This window comes from Hyperolius riggenbachi, chromosome 8 (genome assembly GCF_040937935.1).
Source record: "Hyperolius riggenbachi isolate aHypRig1 chromosome 8, aHypRig1.pri, whole genome shotgun sequence".
Classification (NCBI taxonomy): Eukaryota; Metazoa; Chordata; class Amphibia; order Anura; family Hyperoliidae; genus Hyperolius; species Hyperolius riggenbachi.
In genome coordinates this window covers 259281454-259301936 of record NC_090653.1, presented here as the reverse complement: position 1 = coordinate 259301936, position 20483 = coordinate 259281454, and the positions used below count along the sequence as shown (strand labels likewise).

Below are 20483 nucleotides of genomic sequence, written 5' to 3'. Positions count from 1 at the left end.
AGAGTGCAGCACAGATGGCGGCTGCAAGCAAAGTCTTAGTAAAATACTGAAACTCCGTATGCTACCGAACCCTGAATCAAGAGGATTCGGTGTTGAGCAGTTCCGGTGCAGATTGTTGCGGCATGCCAAACCTACCTCAGCACCAAAGTCCCTAGTATCCGGCACCAGCAGGGATCACCTGATGTGCTTGCCAGTTGCATGAGCAACTTGCCGAAAAAGCACAAATCTCCCCCCTAAATACTCACCTAGCCTCCAGAGACGTCTTGCAGCCTTCCGGTTTCTCCTAGCAGCTCCGTGCATGGAAGCCAACAGGTCACCTGAACAGCAAGCCGTGCATGTACGCCGGAAGCAGCTAGATGCAAGAATAAGATGTCGCTGGAGGCTCGGTGAGTATTTCAAACACCCACAAAACCCCCCAATACAACGTTCCTGTAATCCCCTCAAGCATGCCGGTTAGTTGAGACTTCTGGATAATGGGGACTTAATCACGTAATTTCAGCTGGGTCTGTATATATTTTAGTACGCTCTAAAGGTGGAGTCCATACACTAATGTACACCAGATTTGACCATCAGCTCCCTCTCAGATCAAATTCTTTCACACATTGGCCCATACTCCATTCACTTTTTCTTCTTGGTTTTCTCTAAGCTGATGTCACTAAAATGCCTTTTAAACCCCCCAGCAAGCCAGAAAATTATTTTAAAGGGAAGTTGAAAAATGATCACCTAGGAGAAAAAGTGAATTACATATGGGCCACTAGGCACAGATTTTCAATAGATTTCAGCACCTGCCATACACCAAGGGGAACAGTCATGAAGTGTAAATCGTTAAGTGTATGGCCAGCATTCTCAGCACCAGGCATTTCAGCAATGGATTTCTTTACCAAGTGTATTTTGGTTCAATGTGGAGCTGGTGGGGGAGGCTGATAGGGCATGTTCATGTAATACTCTAAGGGGTAATATTCATTGTTGCAGATATGGTGTGCCAAATCTTCCTACTGTACCGATTATGTTTTCCTTGGAGGGACACAGCTCCCTACCTTCTGTGTAAAGTGTACCCGAGGCAATATTTACAACAAAAAAAAAACTTCCCTAAGAGGGAAGCCTCTGGATTCTGCAGACTTCCCACGTGCTCTTGCGTACACACACACACAAGGAGCTTATCAGATATGTTATGTGGCTACGCTCTTCTTGCACAAGCGCACAGCACAGTAAGCTGGAGCCACTTGTCCACTTACTTGCGCAGATGCAGCATGGCAGCGCTCATGCACAGAGGAGCGTGGTTGCAATCTTCAAGAGCGTCGCGGGCATCTGCAGTGGACGAGGACTTGGGAAGCCTGGAGGATCCAGAGACTCCCCTCTTTGCATGCAAGTACCCTTGTTAGCATCTAAATGATTTTGTGAAAATTACCTGGACATAAAGCTAGATGGGTTTTACTGTCCCTTTCACCCCTCCCTCTGGTTTGATCTCTTCCACTTCTCAGCTTATCAGGAGTTCCGCAAGGTACCCATTTACCCAGATGACTTGTTCTACAGCTTCATTGAAACACTTTCAGTTTGGGGTTGATAGCCATTCCTAGGTTCTCTGGGAATTATTAGCTTGTCACTGAGCATAGCCATGCATGGGCATTGTGTGCAATATCACAAAGATGACCTATTAAGAGTCCATACATAGCTTTAGGCCTGACTGCACAACCTCTTTCAGATTCTTATCAGACATCCAGTGAGCAGCGCAGAAAGAAGACTGAAGCAGACATACCGGCCTACTGCTAGGATCTACAGTCCCACTGGTCTTATACCCAACTACTCGGGCTTCATCCCTGGTGAGTATAGGCATGTTCCACAAGGAATTGTCATAAGACCAAGAACCCATTTTGTCAGCCACCCTTTGCCTTCCATATCAGTAGCTATCCCCATGCATACTCCATGGTAGAAAACATAGCGGAGCAGATTAGCATAGCTAGGAGACTCATCTATCTATTCATGTCTAGGGATGCTCAAATTGTTTCCCCTGGCATTCATTTTCATTAGACCAATCAGAATAACTTCCTGTCATTTTTGGGGGGTTTTTTTGGGAGGGGGGGGGGGGGGGGGGGAGTTTAAAGGACAGAGGAAGTGAGAGGGATATGGAGGATGCCATATTTCCTTGTAAGCAATACCAGTTTCCTGGCTGTCCTGTAAATCATCTGTCTCTAATACCTGTAGCCCTAAAGGATACCTCAACTGACGTGACATGATGAGATAGACATGTGTATGTACAGTGCTAAGCACACAAATAACTATGCTGTGTTCCTTTTTTCCTTCTGTGCCTGAAAGAGTTAAATATCAGGTATGTAAGTGGCTGACTCAGGCAGGAAGTGACTACAGTGTGACACTCCCTGATAAGAAATTCCAACTATAAAACACTTTCCTAGCAGAAAATGGCTTCTGAGAGCAAGAAAGATAAAGAGGAATTTCTTATCAGTGAGGGTCACACTGTAGTCACTTCCTGTCTGAGTCAGCCACTTACATACCTGATATTTAACTATTTCAGACAGAAAAAGAAAAAAAAGGAACACAGCATAGTTATTTGTGTGCTAGGCACTGTACATACACGTCTATCTCATTATGGCCTCAATTCACAGAGCATTATCAAACGTTTATCAAACACTTTATCAAACGTTTGATAATTTAACTCATGGGTAAAATCTCATTTTGAATTCACTAAGGTGTTATATTTGTTGAACGTTTTATCGGTAAAACATTCGATAATTATATAACACCTTAGTGAATTTAAAATGAGATTTTACCCATGAGGTAAATTATCAAACGTTTGATAAAGTGTTTGATAAACGTTTGATAATGCTCCGTGAATTGAGGCCATTAATGTCACATTTCAGTTCAGGTATCCTTTAACAAACATGCAGCATATCGGGTGTTTGACATTATTGTCAGATCTGACAAGATTAGCTGCATGCGCGTTTCTGGTGTTATTCTGACTACTGCAGCAAAATAGATCAGCAGGGCCAATTACATGAAATTTGAATGCCAGGAGAAACTTGCATCACATTGACACTATAATAGTGTCTAGATATGTGAACATGGTCAAAAGTCCCGGAGGCCCAGTGCACACCAAAACCGCTAGCAAATCCGCAAAACGCTAGAGGTTTTTAAGCAGATTTTCAGAGCGATTCTAGGCATGTTTAAAGGGAACAATAGATGAACAGGAAGATCTTCTACATACCTGGGGCTTCCTCCAGCCCCATACGCTCTGATCGATCCCACGCCGCCATCCTCCGCTGCCCGCAGCTAGGAGAACCAGGACCCTGCTCTGCCGTCAGTCGGAGCCAGTCTGAGCGTTAGGGAAGTGCGCTGTTTGCGCATCTCTGCAGCAGCCGCTGGAAATGTAGAGGGCGCACTTCTCCTGCATAGCTGGCTCCGATGACGTCAGTGACGAGACCCGGTTCTCGTAGATGCAGGCACCAGAGGACAGCAGCGTGAGATCGATCAGAGCTTATGGGGCTGGAGGAAGCCCCATGTATGTATAACATCTATTTCATGTCCCCCATCTCTGGTTCCTTTAACCATTTCAGCCCGCGGGGATTTTTCACCTTCTGCATCAGAGCAATTTTCACCTCCCATTCATCCACTAATAACTTTATCACTACTTATCACAATTTATTGATCTACATCTTGTTTTTCCCACCACTAATTAGGCTTTCTTGACTGCATTTTACTAAGAACCACTACTGTAAATGCATTTTAACAGGATTAATAAGGTAAAAAAAGGAAAAATTAATTTCTCAGTTTTCAGCCATTATAGCTATAAAATAATCCACGCTACCATAATTAAAACCTATTTTATTTGCCCGTATGTCTCGGTTATACCATTTAAATGTTGTCCCTATCACAATGTATGGCGCCAATATTTTATTTGGAAATAAAGGTGCATTGTTTCCGTTTTGCGGCCATCACTATTTACAAGCTTATAATTTAAAAATGTTTGTAGTATACCCACTTCAAATGCATATTTAAAAAGTTCAGACCCTTAGGTAACCATTTATGTCTTTTTTTACAATTGTAATTTTTATTTTTTTACCAATAAAAATTTAATTTGGGTAATATTTTGGTGTGGGACATAAACCATGTTTAATGTTGTAATGTGTGTAAATTGTAATGTAAAAAATGTGCAGATGTAGTTTTACTATTTGGCCACCTTCGTTTTTGGTTTCCGTCCTTGTACTTCTCGCTAAGCCGGGGTACAATGGGGATGCGGAAATTGTTCCGGGCAGAAGAACTGAAGCCTCACAGGTGAGTGCTTTGGTTTTTCTGCGGGGAAAAGGGATCGGTGACCAGGAACCATGTTCCCTTTCACTGATCCCAGGGCTACCGGGGGACACAACGGGGGCGCGCCAAAGCGCAGGAGAGCAGCCGCCTGGACGTGAGCTTCATGTCTGGCGGCTGAAATGGTTAAAGAGGTTTCCTAAACATGCCTAACGTTTTCTGGAGCAGATTTCATATATTGTTACAGTAAAGCTGTTACTGAACAGCTACTGTAACAAAAACCTGGAAACCCACTGATCTAGCGTTTCGAGCTGTTTGTGCTTTCCCTGTACTTACATTGAGGCAGAAACGCTTCTGCAAACCACAAAAGCACTGCAGGACCCACATTTACGGTTTGCTAAAACCTCAAACCACTGGTGTGCACCAGCTCACTGAGATACATTAGCCAAGCATTTTCACAGGTGGAAGCGGTTTGCGAAACGCTTCAAAAACTGCACCAGGCCTTACAAAGTATCAGGAGTCCCATCAACCATAGTATTAAAACCACTTGATAGCCCACCCCATTGTAAGGGATCCTACCCAATAATTGGCATGCGTCTCTGCGTCCCATTGTGCGTTTTTTTGTGGTGCGCATGTGCAGGGAGGGACAGACACTAAGGAGAGCTGGGAAATGACACGGCTTGCAAGGGAGGACAGGGCCAGCATGCACGTAGCGGATGAACAGTGACAGACCTAGCCAGTTTTTTTTTTTAAACGGGCTAAGGTCACTAGTGGTCCATAAAGGTGGGTACACACATCAGATAGGTCTTTGGAAAATGAAAGATATCAGACCAATTTTACCCCCTTTCATGTAGTATGAGCATACTCTACAGTCTATTCCATTGACCTGAACTCGCCAGATTAAAAAAAAAAGTATGCATTAGTGTTTCAATGCGTAAATGTTTACGCAGTAAAACACTAACGCATAAAATTGTATGTTCCTGCACCAACAGGAATGCGTAAAAATGTATGCAATGTAGCCCGCCAACCCCAATGTCGGCAAAAAACTAAACTAGCTGATGGAGGGGGGCTGGAGCAGCAGTGAGTGACTACGAGGGCACAAGATTGCTGCATGGGGCTGGTAGACGCCCCAGGTAAGTGAAACTCATTTTTTTTGCCTGATAACTCCTTTGACAATCTGCAGCTCAGATCCACCAGGATGGATCTTCAGATAATTGATCTGCAGATGAATGTCCGTTAAACAAGGCGTGAATGAGATCTGCAGATAGCCTATGAATGCATTTTGCAGGAACTGATCTTTTGCAGATACTGATCTTGCAAAGATTTATCTGATGGGGAGTTCAGCACAATAGAATAGACTGTAGGTATGGCTCATACTACATGGAAGGGGGTAAAATTGGTCTGTGATTTTTCATTTTCCAAAGACTTTTATCTGATGTGTGTACCCACTTTTAGATGCAAATAATTCTGAGCTGATGCAAATTATATGCTTATGTTAAGCAAATGCATGCAGCATGAAACCAGATGAATCCAATGCAGCTGCTACTGTGTTTCCCCGAAAGACTATTTTTTCCTTCAAAAGATGTGCCAGGTCTTTTTGGGTAGATCTTTTATATTGTTAGGGTAGCAAGATCCCCATTCACCCACTGCCACTTTACCTCCCAATGACTCCCTCCTCCATAAAGACACACCCCCACACTCCACTACCCGAGATACCAGTAATTCAAACTGCAGGACAGCAGTAAACTGGCGATTCCCCCACCGCTGCTTTATTTCCTGTTGGCCCCGTTATCCATTGGCCGCTATCATAATTCAAGCCGCTGAGCGGTAAACTGCAGTGAAGGCAGCTAGTTACACTGTACCAGCGCTTCTGTGAATAGGAAGTAAAGAGTTGTCACTTCCTGTACACAAGTGCTGTTACAGTGTAACTAGCTGCCTTCACCGCAGTTTACGGCTGATCAGCGGTTTGAATTATAATGGCGGGCAATGAATGGGGCCAGCAGGAAATAAAGCAGCAGTGGATTACCAGTATGTCGGCAGGCAGTGAAGAACAGGGATGCCTCTTTCTGAAGGAGTCGGGGTCAGCAGCAGTTAAAGTGGCGGTTGGGGAAAGGGGTGCAGACGGATGGGACATCCACAGCCACTAGGGCTTATTTTAGCATACTCATATGGGATAGGTCTTATTTTAAGGGGGTGCCCTACTTTCGGTGAAAGTGTAAGGTATTGGCCTGTATTACATGCATTTGCATCTCGGACCAGAGTTCCAACCCTGTCCTCAAGGCTCACCAAAAGTACATGTTTTGCAGAAAACCACACAATCTCAGGTGGGGTAATTAGCAGAGCTTATTAACCACCTCTGGATTTCCACAAAACATGCACCATTGGTGGGCCTTGAGGACAGGGTTGGGGGACCACTGTCAGACCATGAGTCTGAATCTGAGGCTCTAGAGCTGCATGTGGCTTTTTAGCCATTTGGCTAGATTGCAGCTGGGGCTTACCTGCCATTATGCAAATGTGCCCTGCATGTAACCTCTCAAGAGTAGACCTGGTATCTTGGAAGACATGTCTGAGGATTTTAAGAGACTTAACTTGCCCAATGTTTGGAGTTAGGAAGAGGCTGGTTCAATGGCCTGATCCTCTCACAATGGCAAACTGTCAAGAGTTAGTCAAGTGAGATGCAAACTGCAATCAAGTTTGAATGGAACAAAATGCTCTTGTTGAATTTGACTGACCCACTGTCAAGCTGCATATGATTTGCATGGAACCCAGAATTGGTATGTTATTGATGTCAACTGTACAAGCCTCCGGTGAAATGATACAAGACTAGTGGGCACCAATCTGGTTGCAAACAATGCTTGCTCTTCCACTGGCCAAGGATCACTCCACCGCTGGACACATGCTTCCTTTAAAGTCTAGTTAACAGCAGATTCAGAGCAGGAATCTATTGTGTAACATGTCTGATTGGAACGGACCTACTATGGGGCCAAATTCCATCATAGGTTATCTGATGGGCCTGCAGAGTGCAATGCTGCAGAGCTCAATCATGCATCAAGATTACCAGCTGCAAGTACTGTGTGGAAGAAATTAAGCCCACTACAAGTCCAATCAGAGGGATTTAGCAAAGCACTATTACATGTGAAAGCAAACAGCAAGTTCAATGCAGCCAGCAGTAGCCCTGACCAGTAGGGCCCTTTTCCACTACGAAATGCTATTGTGATTGCAATTGTATTTCAATTTCCACCATGGGATTGAGCTACTATACTCAGTATAGTTGAGCTCAATGGCATCCAAAACATGGCAGGACTACTGCGCTTTTACCAAAATTGCATCGCAATAATGGAAATTGCTCCAGCCGTTTCCATTCGTTTAATGTACCTTGCAATCAAAATCAAATCACAGGGTAGTGGAAAAAGGCCCTAAGATTACTTTTATCTGGGTGAGCAGACACTGAGGGTCACATGCGTTTTCCATAGCACATAGTGGAAAATGCATTATGCGATTCTGCCTAGTGTTTCTAGCCTAAGGGATTTGGCTGCATGCTGGATATAACGGCAGCATGTGATCTAGATCACACTGGAGTGAAACTGGACAGCATGCTGCAGTTTTATGCAAGCCTTTAGATGTTACCCCACCCCTCTTGTATGCAGGGCAACATATTCAGCTATAGTGGAAATGAGCCCAACATGTTCATTTGTGGGCAGCTGAATGAACCAGAAGTCATACTGAAATGGCTTTGTCCAGCCTTCAGTTTGAACCCCTTAAAGTGAACCTCCAGACTAAAAATAGACTCAGCAGCACTGAAAAGGCCTGGTGTTTTTTTAACAGTTTCACAGCATCCGAACTCTTATACAAGCCTCATTTTTAGCTGCACAGAAAAACTGCCTGGGCAGTTTTCACCTTATGCTGTGCAAAGCATGATGGGATTTCTGCTATTCTCATTCTGCTGTTTTGGTGCAATTTTTTTACATTTTGAATTTGACATTTGAAGCCTAGTGTGTGCAGCTGGGAGGGGTTATCAGGACAGGACAGTTGGAACTGTCTCATGCTTCCTTTCACCTCCTTTCAACCAAAAAGATGGCTGCCCCCATGACAAAGATGGCAGCCACCATGAATCACAAACATTTGCCTGTTCTTTTAAAACAGGGTGGGTAAAAGATTAGCTATCTATTCTAATTAACATAACTAATATAACTTAACAGTATGTTTAGGCTGAAGTTCCCCTTTAAGTATACAGGTAGCTTCTATGAACTATTGATATTAAACATTCAATTCTTGAAGTATTTTTTATTTTGCTCGCTTTAGCCTTCCAGACTGCTATAGCCGCTTTAGGAGCAGTCCATGCCTTTTTAGCACCGCAGCATTCAAAATCAGGAGCCAATGCAATCAGCTCTCAACCTATATGTAGAAGCGGTCGGTGTGACAGAGCAAGCAGGTACAGCAACATTAACTGCAGCAGGGATGATAGAAATCTACACCCTGACAGAACTAACTATGTAAACAGGGCATAGAGGACAATTAAGGTGTGGAGGAGGTAAAAGTCAAATTAAAACCGATTGCCAGAGCAGATACCTTTGCATAACTTTTAGACCACATTTAATGTATTTATAATTGGGGATCCAATGAGATACTAATTCTGTCTGGTATGCAAATTTGAACTGGGCCTCCCCAAACCAGCAGCAAGTGCATTCAATTGGCCCAATTCTACATTGCATGCAATTTGTGTAAAACCCAGAATTAGTGTAGTAGAATCGTGTTATAGTAAACCTCTGGATATAGTGAACTCAGGGCTTTCTCACACGAGGAGCCGATTTGTGCATTTTGACAGATCGCACCCAGATTGCGTTTAGAAAGGCAACATGATAGTATGACTTAGGTTACTGTTCACATTAGAAAAAGCGTTCCAGAGCATTACGTCGTAAAGCATCTGAGAGCTTTTTAACATCCAGCCGTCTTCCCATTGGGTGAATTAAAAATGCTGATCAAAGTCTCACCGCAACTGACATGCCACAGGTCATAAGGCGTGCAAGTGTTAAAGGCCTATTTCCTCAGGTGCCAGCAAAAGCATCTGTATAAAAATATACAATGTGTGACCAATTCTGATATAGTAAACTTTTCCTGGTTCCTTCAGAGTTTACTGTAAAGGGATACTACTGTATCCTCGCCTAACCATCGATAACCAGTGTTCTCCCCAGAAATTTTTTCCAGCCGGGTGGCATGAACAAGTAGCCGGGTGGCATGAACAAGTAGCCGGGTGGCATGAACAAGTAGCCGGGTGGCATGAACAAGTAGCCGGGTGGAGCAATATGAGAGAGTGCAGGGCCAGTGTGTCTCTGCACAACTCTGCTTACAGCATAGGAGGTGAGCTGATGACAGCCGGGTGCTCTTCAAAACTAGCTGGGTGGAGCACCCGGCTAAAAGAGCCTGGGGAGAATACTGGATAACCTTGTTAAAATATTGCATAACTAATTAACCTGGTCTGTTTTTGGCCCACCAGGCTTCAGGAACAGCTTTGGATCCACCTTTGGGACCTGCAGCAGAGAAGTGTGTAGCCAGTACTCATTAAAGCAAGACAAGGTCTTATGAAAAATGCTTTTAATGGTTCAAGCCTTCTGTACAACTTTTAATTAGGAACAGGTGAAAATGACAAATAAAGTAACATGAACATTAGAACAGTTTATAAACAGAACAGAGTAACGCACATAACTTACAAGAGTTACAACAGGTCAGGTTTATGAAGCTTCCTCCTCCTCTTCCTCAAATTCTCCCTCTTCCTCTGCTGTAGCATCTTGGTACTGCTGGTACTCTGACACCAAGTCGTTCATGTTGCTCTCTGCCTCAGTGAACTCCATCTCATCCATGCCCTCCCCAGTGTACCAATGCAAGAAGGCCTTCCTACGGAACATGGCTGTGAACTGCTCAGAGATGCGCTTGAACAGCTCCTGGATGGCTGTGCTGTTACCGATGAAGGTAGCAGACATCTTCAGGCCACGTGGTGGAATGTCACAGACTGCAGTCTTCACGTTGTTGGGGATCCATTCTACAAAATAGCTGCTGTTCTTGTTCTGGACATTCAGCATCTGCTCATCCACCTCCTTCATGGACATGCGGCCCCTGAAGACAGCTGCTACAGTAAGATAACGGCCGTGGCGTGGGTCGCAGGCGGCCATCATGTTCTTGGCATCAAACATCTGCTGAGTCAGCTCAGGGACTGTTAAGGCACGGTACTGCTGGCTGCCTCGGCTGGTGAGTGGGGCAAAGCCAGGCATGAAGAAGTGCAGACGGGGGAAGGGTACCATGTTGACGGCCAGTTTACGCAGGTCAGCGTTCAGCTGGCCAGGGAAGCGCAGGCAGGTGGTGACACCACTCATGGTGGCTGATACCAGATGGTTCAGGTCACCATAGGTGGGGGTGGTGAGTTTCAGGGTTCTGAAGCAGATGTCATACAGGGCTTCATTGTCTATGCAGTAGGTCTCATCTGTGTTCTCTACAAGCTGGTGCACAGATAGGGTGGCATTGTATGGCTCTACTACAGTGTCAGATACTTTGGGGGAGGGCACAACGCTGAAAGTGTTCATGATCCTGTCTGGGTACTCTTCTCTGATCTTGCTGATTAGGAGGGTTCCCATACCAGAGCCAGTCCCACCACCCAGAGAGTGTGTGAGCTGGAAGCCCTGGAGACAGTCACAGCTTTCTGCTTCCTTCCTTACTACGTCCAACACTGAGTCAACCAGTTCTGCTCCTTCTGTGTAGTGACCCTTTGCCCAGTTGTTGCCGGCACCGCTCTGACCTGCAATGTAAACACAATTAGTATGTAGTAAACAATACCATATGTGCCCTAGCAGGAATGAGACCGAGTCCAATAGCTGATCTGAAGAGAAAGACAAAAACCCTGAATATCTGGCAATGCTTAATTTAGTGCTTTCATTTATAAACAGTTTTTATACACAACAGTTCTAAAACCTGTATCTAAAAGCAAATATAAAATCTAGAATTCAAGCTGATAACCAGTTACATCTGCACCAGTTACAGCATGCCAATCCCAGATGCTGCCCTCTTCGCACTCAAGTGATATGGTTAGCATGGGAAGACCCTACTGATCCCTTTCTGCAACAATTAGTAACTAGAGCCGAGAAATTTTTCCAAGTTGAAGACTAAAATTTGACTAAATGCAACTAATGTTAACCTGTCTGCATCACCTGTCCTGCCTGCAAGTGTCCTCTGGTGGCTCCTCTCCATGCTACAGGGCTGTAGCATTTCAACTACAGCTTTGTCACATGACAGGAAGCGAAAGCACAGGGAGGAGCCTTGCAGCATGGAGAAAAGCCATTGGATGACATACACTGGCGGGAAAGGTGAGCCTTGCTTTGAACACCTCATGTCACCTATGTCATCGCCAAATTGAAGCACCGATAGCAACATGCTTGACACCACCAACCAAGCAAAAATTGCAAACAGAAAATAAAGTGTGGGGCCACCTTTAGGACTGCTCCAGAGTTGCCAGAGACTCAGTATTGTGAAAGTTTTAAAAAAGGAAAGTGATAAAAAAAAATTCCCTGGCCATTACAATATCCGTGTGGTACTCTACCCTTTTTAGACCACAAAAAGGTAGAGCTGCCTTCTGCCCAGTGAAGAAAGTCAGCAAAACGCCTAACAAAACCTCTGCTCACTGAGTGTTTCTCAAGTCATGGCAATTGAATTCATCTCCCAATTTGGAGATGACATGACTAACAAGTTTAGCAATCTAATCTATAGGTACCACCCTCTCCTGGCAGGTATCACCACTGAGTCAATTTCCTATGACACATTGATAAACATTGACATCTGATTTGAACATAGACAAAAGCCACCGTTTGGACAGAAAAAAAAAAAAAAAAAATATATGCACTAACATTGTCAGTGGTCTACCTGAAAACTAACTTTAGTTAAGTTGTCCACCCCCCCCCCACCCCCCATCAATGTGGGACACATCAAGCATCTTAAGCTAAGTACCCACGGGGGTACAATTGTAGCTGTCGCCAAATCCCTCTGCATCCACACGGCAGCAGAGGGATTAGCGATGCGGCGGAAGCTGTCGCCGAGTTTCCTCCCCCCCGCCGGAAGCTCCGTGTGGTGTGTGTGGGTAGCTGTCGCTAGCCCGCATACACATGCGGGGCTAGCAACAGTTCCGGCGAGGTTGCGGCAACGACTGTAGCCGGCGATTGAACAGGTCAATCGCCTGGCGACAGCTCCGACGGGCGACGGTTCGGGGCGCGCGCATCATACACACGGGGGAACTGTCGCCGCAACACGCGCGTGCCACGCGGTTGCGGCGACGGCCGTCCGTGAGTATGGGCCTTAAAGCTACATACACATGAGGCACGGATGTCTGCAGTTGCATGGAGACAAGCAACAGTTGAAAGTCTCCAGCAACGACAGTTGTATACAAGCAACGATTGTATACACGCGGCAACAACCTGTCTGCAACATAGCAGAAACTGTTGCTCAGCAACTTCTGTCGCAGCTTCAATGAACTGTCGGACTCACAAGAGTTGCTAGAGACTAGCATACACACGACTACACCGATTTGAGACTAGGGACGGTTGCTGCAACAGCTGTTGCCGGGGATTGAACAAGTCAATTGCCTGGAGACAGCTCTGATTAGCAACAGTTGCTTGCGCGCGCCTCATACACATGGACTGTTGCCGCAACATGCGCGCGCCATGTGTTTCCAGCAACAGTTGTAGCCCGTGTGTATGGGCCTTAATGGACCTTAAAAGGGACTCTGATTTTTCTCCTTAAAGCTACATACACGAGGCACAGATGTCTGCAGTTGCATGGAGACAAGCAACAGTTGAAAGTCTCCAGCAACGACAGTTGTATACAAGCGACGATTGTATACACGCGGCAACAACCTGTCTGCAACATAGCGGAAGCTGTTGCTCAGCAACTTCTGTCGCAGGTTCAATGAACTGTCGGACTCACAAGAGTTGCTAGAGACTAGCATACACACGACTGCACCGACTTGAGACTAGGGACGGTTGCTGCAACAGCTGTTGCCGGTGATTGAACAAGTCAATCGTCTGGGGACAGCTCTGATTCGCAACAGTTGCTTGCGCGCGCCTCATACACATGGGGGACCTGTTGCCGCAACATGCGCGCGCCATGTGTTTCCAGCAACAATTGTAGCCCGTGTGTATGGGCCATAAGGGTCACTGTAGCAAGGGATGTGAAGACTGCCTTTTCCCCATGCCTATTTTATGGCTGTCTCATGTCATTTTACAGCCACAAACCTAGAGTATAAACATCAGCTGCTGTGATTAAAGGGGCTAATAAACCCTGGAGGGTACTCAGGAGATCCTAATGAGGCTTCCCAGCACTGGCCCTCCCAAAATAACAGCCAACAAGTATTACAGCAGCCCTACATTTGCCTTCCCCCAACTCCAGCACAGTAGCAGCTTTCCAATCTGGCTCCGGCAGAAAGCCCAAACAGGTCTGCTTTACTGCCTGTGCAGTACAGAGGACCTGATCAGGCTTGGCTTTGTCTACCAGAGACTGATCAGAAGCTGCTACTGTGCTGGATCCAGGGAAAGTAATTCTAAACGCAGAACTTCCCCTCTGCTCTAAAGAATTGGCCATGGCATGAGAACCTTTATGGGACAATTACAATTTATGGAACTACAAAAAAACTTGAAGATTCAATCTGGAGTCACTTTGCTGGGGCACTGAAAGGGTTAAAATGTATTGTTTATGTAGGAGACAGTCAGATCCTGGCAGTCACAGCTGCTGACAGACAATTAAAAAGTAGCAGTGTTTAACCTGCTACATGTTCAGTGAAGGCTTCATACTGTGAAAGACTTTGGGTCCACTTATATACTACAGGTAGTCCACAGTTAAACGAGATAGGGACTGTAGGTTCATTCTTAACCTGAATCTGTTTTCAAGTCAGAACACTGCCATCTTTGCACCCTGTACCTCTAGTGCCCCCCCCCCCCCCCCCCCCTGCACCTGTTTATACAAGTTCCTTGATTTCAACTTTTAATTTTCCCAATGGGGCCCACAAACATGGAACTTGTGGCAATACAGCATACACACTTTGCACATTTTCCCCAAGAGCCAGGATTATGCAGGAGCCTGAGATGGGTGGGACAAAGTAAAGAGCTCAGCCTCTTCCTGTTCTTGACTGTCATGAGTTCTCAGAATGTTCAGCATCAAGTCACTCTTGATAACTGAATTTTTTCCCAAGGGACCCCTTGACAAAAACAATTACTGTACCAAAGTGCATGCTCATTTCATGTATTATCTTCTGTCCCCCATACCCTTTGTGTCAGTTTGTCCCAAGCCCTACTTCACCCTTTGTGTCATCTGTTCTCCTTTATGCCTGTTTGTCCCATACCCTCCCACTGGAAGCGATCACACCTCACCTGACCCTGGGAGCCAGCAGTGAGGGAGAGAAGTCACTCATTGCTATGGATGCTCTAAGATCAGATGAGAAACGCGATTGGCAGGAGAAACTGAATAGGGACACAATTCAGGGCAGCTGCTGCACCCAGGTTGAGAACCTCTGGAAAATGTCAAAGACTAACCGTGCATAAGGCAGGATTCCCCAACCTTTTACAGCCCAGGGACTGGGGGGAGAAGGAGGGAGACATGGGGCAGCAGCACCACCGCCCCATTTGGACTGTGTAGGTAACAGGTATAGGTACCCCCAGTATAGGTAGCCAGTATAGTTGCTCCAGTACAGGTTAGCTAGGTAGGTGCCTCCAGTTATAAATATCGAGGCAGCATAGGTGAAGCACCAGGGAGAGCAGGCATAGCACCAGTGTTCTCCTCAAGCTTTTAGCCAGCAGCTCCACCCAGCTAGTTTTGCTGAGCACCCGGCTGTCATCAGCTCACCTCCTCCCATTCTGTAATCAGAGTTGGACAGATGGGTCAGCCATTATAGCACATGCCACTTGGCCAGTTTAGACTGAAAAAAGATGTACAGTAATCTAGCATAACAATCTTCAAAATTATATAATTGTATCTGCTCCCTTGAGAACCAGAGATTAAGCACCCTCTTGTATTGTACCTTTCAGTGGGAACATTACTGCAAACACCTAATCTGCTCTTTGTTTCATTGTTCTCTGTTTAATCTGAATGTTACCACCTCTGATAAGAATCCCCGACTGAGCACTAGCTTTGCTACGGAAAGATTATAGCCGAGTCTGTCTTCTCTGGTGTCTTTTCAAGCCCAAGCCTGCCCCCTTGTGGCTCTGCTATAATGACTCAGCTATAATTATTCCCTGCAAAGCCAGACTGAATGCTCAGTCTGGGATTCTTATCACAGCTGATAACAGACACTTTTAGCAGTGAGGATGAAACAGAGCAGGGTAGGCAGTTTCTAAGGTTCTTACTGATATATATGGTAAAATACACAAGGGTGCTTAGTCTCTGGTTCCCTTTAAGATGCATGTATTCCAGCCAACACAATAGCCACTTCTCTTCAAACTACTTACCAAACACAAAGTTGTCAGGCCTGAAGATCTGTCCAAAGGGTCCTGAGCGCACAGAGTCCATTGTGCCGGGCTCCAGGTCCACTAGAACTGCACGAGGGACATATTTACCACCTGCAAGCAGAGGGCAGGATATTAGTGGTGGCACAGCCATCAGTTTCCTACAGATCCCACATTTAGAAGTAATAATTCACCTGAGGCTTCGTTGTAGTACACATTTATTCTTTCCAGCTGGAGGTCACTGTCACCGTGGTAGGTACCAGTCGGGTCAATGCCATGCTCATCGCTGATCACTTCCCAGAACTAGAAAAAAAAATATAGCACTTTCTTTAGAGAATCTTAGGGCTATAGTAATGTGAGCTACATTACTGAGCTGCCAACATTGGGCACAATTTGGCCTAAAAAGCTTAATAGACAAGCCCTTGTGCAATGGGTTCAGAGGGGCTGAGGAGGATTAATGGAAGTCTGTTAAAGAGGAGCTGTTAGGTATAAGTCTCAGAGAAAATAAACACACAGTGTTCTCCCCAGGCTCTTTTAGGCGGGTGCTCCACCCGGCTAGATTTGGTGACCACCCGGCTGTCATCGGCTCACCTCCTTACCTCCTCCTATGCTGTAAGCACAGTTGCCCTGCATTTTCAACTCGCCCCACCCGGCTGCTTTTTCATGCCACCCGGCTACTATTTCATGCCACCCGGCTGGGAAAAAATTCTGGGGAGAACACTGAACACATATCAGTAGCTAAATACAGGCTGTACTTACATTACATATGCATTTCACTGTCCACGTTTGGATTTCACAGACCTTTTTATATAGTATATGCAGAGAATGATGCTCCTGACAGCTCATGGCAGGGTCCATGTTTGTCTGTCTCCTATGAAGCCAAATGTGTCGTCATGTCCTCCCTGCTTCCTGATCACAGAAAAGCTCATACTGACCACCACTAGTGTGCAGTGAATATTAATTAGCCATGTGGCTAGGAACAATAGCGGACTCCTGCAGTGTACTCTGCCAGGAGATTTATCAGTGCTGTGCACTGGACTGAATTACATGCTATTGTTACTTGACCCTGTAACTTCTCTCATTAGCAGCCGAGGGGAGAGCCCCAGAATGCTTTGCAGTATGGTATGCGGCTTGCGTCTTAAGAGCTTGGGAATAACAGCTTTGCTGATAAGCACACATCAAATGTAAGATTTTTATCTTCAGTAATGCCTTTTTGGCTTCCTTCTAAACTGTTTAACACAGGAGAATAGAGGTTTAAATTAGCTTTTGTAGCCTGACTGTTAGGCAGGGAACACACTACATGCGTTTCTGCGCGTTTTGCCGCGAACGGCAAAACGCGCACGATTTTAGAGGCTATTGAAATAAATAGCCTAGCTCGGGAAACGCTGCGCCGCATGCGTTTGTGCGCATTTGCGTTCTTCTCCGCGTTTTGTAGCCGCACAGTTTTCTGCTTTTTTCCGCACATTGCATGACACTACATGCCATGCAAACGCAGAAACGCACGCGGAAAAACGCATGTGTTAGACGCGACCGCAAAACCCGACGGAAACCTGGGAAACGCAGGGGAAAACTGCCCTGCAAGTGTGTTCCCTGCCTTACTCTTTAATTCTATTTTTTTTTTTTTTAAAGACAGCCTCATGTCACCTAAACTGATTCTTACCACTCAGGCAGTCTAGGGCAACAGCACTACTGCAGTACAAACATGTATGTCAGCAAGTACAGATAAATATAAGTGAATCTAAAGGCAGACAGCAGTATGGAGTTTACAATCACTACTATTGACATCTTCAATTCAGGAAGTAACTGAGCTAGCATGCAGTTGATTGCCAAAAGATAAGCACTAAAATAGGGTGTGCTTTAAACAGTAAACCAACCCACCACTAAGGTTGACACAGGCCACTGCTTCCTACTCAACAGCACCACCTGGAAGCCAGAGGAAACACACCCATGGTACAAAAGGAGTAAAATAGATCCAGGTCTGCACAACAGAGTAGGCATACAGTCCATTACGCATTAAAGAGAAAGTTTGACTGCCTAATAAGTTAGTGCTTAAACAAAACAAAACACCCTGCAGCATTCTCCAAATGCTAGCAAGAGGAAACTTTATAGTGTGTTGCAATACCACAACAGCATTAGTGAATGCATTACATTCCAAGGATATGGCATGTTCCCACCCCTCATTGTCAGCGCCTGAAGCAGGCCAGGGTACATTGCATCAGGAATGCTACCTCCTCTGACAGCCCTCATGCAGAAATATTTCAAACTACAGTTTTGTACAAGACAATGGTTGGCTGGATGAGCCGCCGCTTTATAAACTGCTGCAAACACAGGCCTGTGAAACCATTCAGGAAATAAAGACCAGTTTCAGCTAAACTGCTTTAGGTACAAAAAAAATAAATAAAATAAATCAGGCAATACAAGGCAGACTAGCAGAACACAGCAAGTGGCAATGATTTCCCAAACTGTGCCAGCAAGTGTTCAAGAAACGTCCATTTGCAGCATATCAAATGCCCATTATTAATGGATCAGCAAACCACAACATGTTAAATCAGTGACCCATTTCCTCCAGAAAGGACCTTAAATAACCCCGAGGCAGAGCTAATTGATTTGCCACATGTGAAATAAGCTTCCATCAACACATCTTAAAAAGGACAACATTTCAAACATTAACAAAGCTAGCCATACACAGGTCACCAATAGAAGTGTTCATTAAAATACAAATTGAGGCATAAGCCACTTGGAAATAAATTACTTTCAGTTAGTAAAAACAGGGCTGTGGAGTCTGAGTCAAGGAGTCTCATACTGCGGAGCTGAATTTCTTTAGATGTACAAGGTAATGTCCATGTTTCCCTATAGCTCAAGCAGGCTATGTTACAGTTTAACTGTGTGACCAGAAAGCTGTTATGGGTAATGGCCATTTTCAAAATGGAGGACAGAAAATTCCCTTGATCACAGTGAACAGACAGGACGCAGGACAGGAGAAAGACACTGAGTAGTAGACTACATGGAAGGCAAGTAGGACTTGTGTATGCTTATTTTGACTATTAATGTTCAGTTCAGATTCTCATTAAACTACGCGAATTTTCATACTAAAAATTTGACTAGCCTGCATCAACCCATTTGCAGTGGCTAACACATTACTACCTCACCTAGACTCAAACTTTCTATCAAGTTTAAAAAAAAAAAAAAAATTGTGTGTGCACTGAATACAAGATCTCATTCATAACAGACTTTTCCATATACTCAAATTTTTTTTTTTTTATAACAGATGTGATCTTTAGATGTACTTTTTACAGTCCTAAGTAATCAGAAGGTAATCAATTACTCCAGTAAAACATGCCCAGGCATTTCCTGTTCAGATGCGATCCTAAAATTAAAATTTTAAAAAACAGAACAGAAAATATAGTCAACCAGAATCATTTTACATTGATTTTTGCCACACTGCAGTTTTCTGCATAGCTCAATCGTAAAAAGTGCATCAAAAGGATCACATGTGGTCTTCAGATCAAGACTTCGTAACCGATATGGAGCAGCTTCGAACACGGCCATTTAGAATTGAGAGATTTTAATTTTCAGCACTGACAAAATGTGAAGCAGTTGCCAAGCAGGCTCCACAAGTTGTCACCGTCTCCCCTAGCAACACCTCCATAGTGCCGCTCCCCTTCCAGCACGCGGCAGGTGATCACGTGATGATCAGAGGACACCTTCCCTCCCGCCAAGTCCTACATTCGAAATTTTGAACCTGAGGCGCACGTGACGCAACAGGTTGAAGGGCCACGCCCATTGCACCAACCGTCAGCAGCTTGTGGCCCCACCCTGGCAGGAGGCCCGCGTGTGACAGGCCGGTCTGTCAGGGGCGGGAAAGGCCGTTAGCAGCCGGCGCGTTAAGCCCCGTCAGACACCGAGAGGACGCATAGCCAGGGCCGCAATGAGAAGGAAAAATCTGCCAGAGGCCGCGTCACCGAGCAACGCCGGCGGGACAGGAAGCGGCAACAACCCCGCGCTGAAGCGCGACCGACGCCGCTCAACTCACCTTGGCGCCTATCTGGTTGCCGCATTGGCCAGCCTGCAGATGTACGATCTCCCTCATGCTTCCGGTGCGTGTGCGTTGTCACTTCGTGCTGAGTCTCCTGAAAGCTGCGCGACCAACTGGCTTTAGACGCGTCCCTCAGAGCATTTTATAGACAGGCAGCGAGACACCTCCTCCCCGCGATGCTATTGGCGCGCAAGGAGTGGGCGGGTCGGCGTGGACGACAGTGATTGGTCGCCGCTCTGGTCTGTCAGACGCCGCTATTGGCTGTCTTGTCACGCGCTGCTGGCTGTCACAGGCGCGCAGGGATTGGTTCAGTTTAAAAGGATTGATGGCTTTTCGTGATTGGCAACGCTCTGCGAGGGGCGGGGTCATGTCAGCGTCTTAGTAACCGCCGCAATGCGCTGCGGGCGCCGTGAGCTGAGTCAGCGGGCAGCGGCTATTCACAGACGTCTCTGCGCCTGTATCCAGCGTATGAGCGTAGCTCTTTACCCATCACCCCCGGCCTACGCATTGGCCGGTTACTAGGCGCCCCGAGTTTCCTTTTGCTGTAGGGGGAGCCGTGTGGTTTCCAGCAGTGACTCAGATCTGGCTGCTGTGTTTATCCTGGTTACATGACATGTTCGGGCAAGCTGCCTCCTATCAGCCAATGAATGGAACACATTCCTCAACACAAGTAGTGGCCATGGTTTCCAATAGGGCAATGTGGAGCAGGTTTAAAA

General features: G+C 45.7%; 2 protein-coding genes across 2 annotated transcripts in view; one reads left to right on the top strand and one right to left on the bottom strand.

Moving 5' to 3' along the window:
- Positions 1 to 11048, top strand: part of CIMIP2A (ciliary microtubule inner protein 2A) — a 56509-nt gene extending 45461 nt beyond the window's left edge. The window contains exons 6-7 of the mRNA XM_068248714.1: positions 1703 to 1820; positions 9755 to 11048. Coding sequence (XP_068104815.1) covers positions 1703 to 1820; positions 9755 to 9843 — 207 coding nt within the window. The 3' untranslated portion in view covers positions 9844 to 11048. The remainder of the gene's footprint in view (positions 1 to 1702; positions 1821 to 9754) is intronic.
- On the bottom strand, positions 9836 to 19965 carry LOC137527802 (tubulin beta-4B chain-like). The gene is made up of 4 exons (XM_068248713.1): positions 19765 to 19965; positions 15926 to 16034; positions 15735 to 15845; positions 9836 to 11047 (listed from the first exon to the last, which is right to left on the bottom strand). The coding sequence occupies exons 1-4, from the start codon at positions 19819 to 19821 to the stop codon at positions 9990 to 9992; spliced, it is 1335 nt and encodes a 444-aa protein (XP_068104814.1). The 5' UTR covers positions 19822 to 19965; the 3' UTR covers positions 9836 to 9989.
- Between the last annotated feature and the right edge of the window lie 518 nt (positions 19966 to 20483).

Bases quoted from the DNA above. Each gene is read 5' to 3' on its own strand.
- LOC137527802 (XM_068248713.1), bottom strand. From the start codon at position 19,821: ATGAGGGAGATCGTACATCTGCAGGCTGGCCAATGCGGCAACCAGATA. The intron at 15,846-15,925 runs GTGAATTATTAC...CTCTGCTTGCAG, and splicing joins GTACTACAACGAAGCCTCAG to GTGGTAAATATGTCCCTCGT. The intron at 11,048-15,734 runs GTAAGTAGTTTG...TTTACATTGCAG, and splicing joins GCCTGACAACTTTGTGTTTG to GTCAGAGCGGTGCCGGCAAC.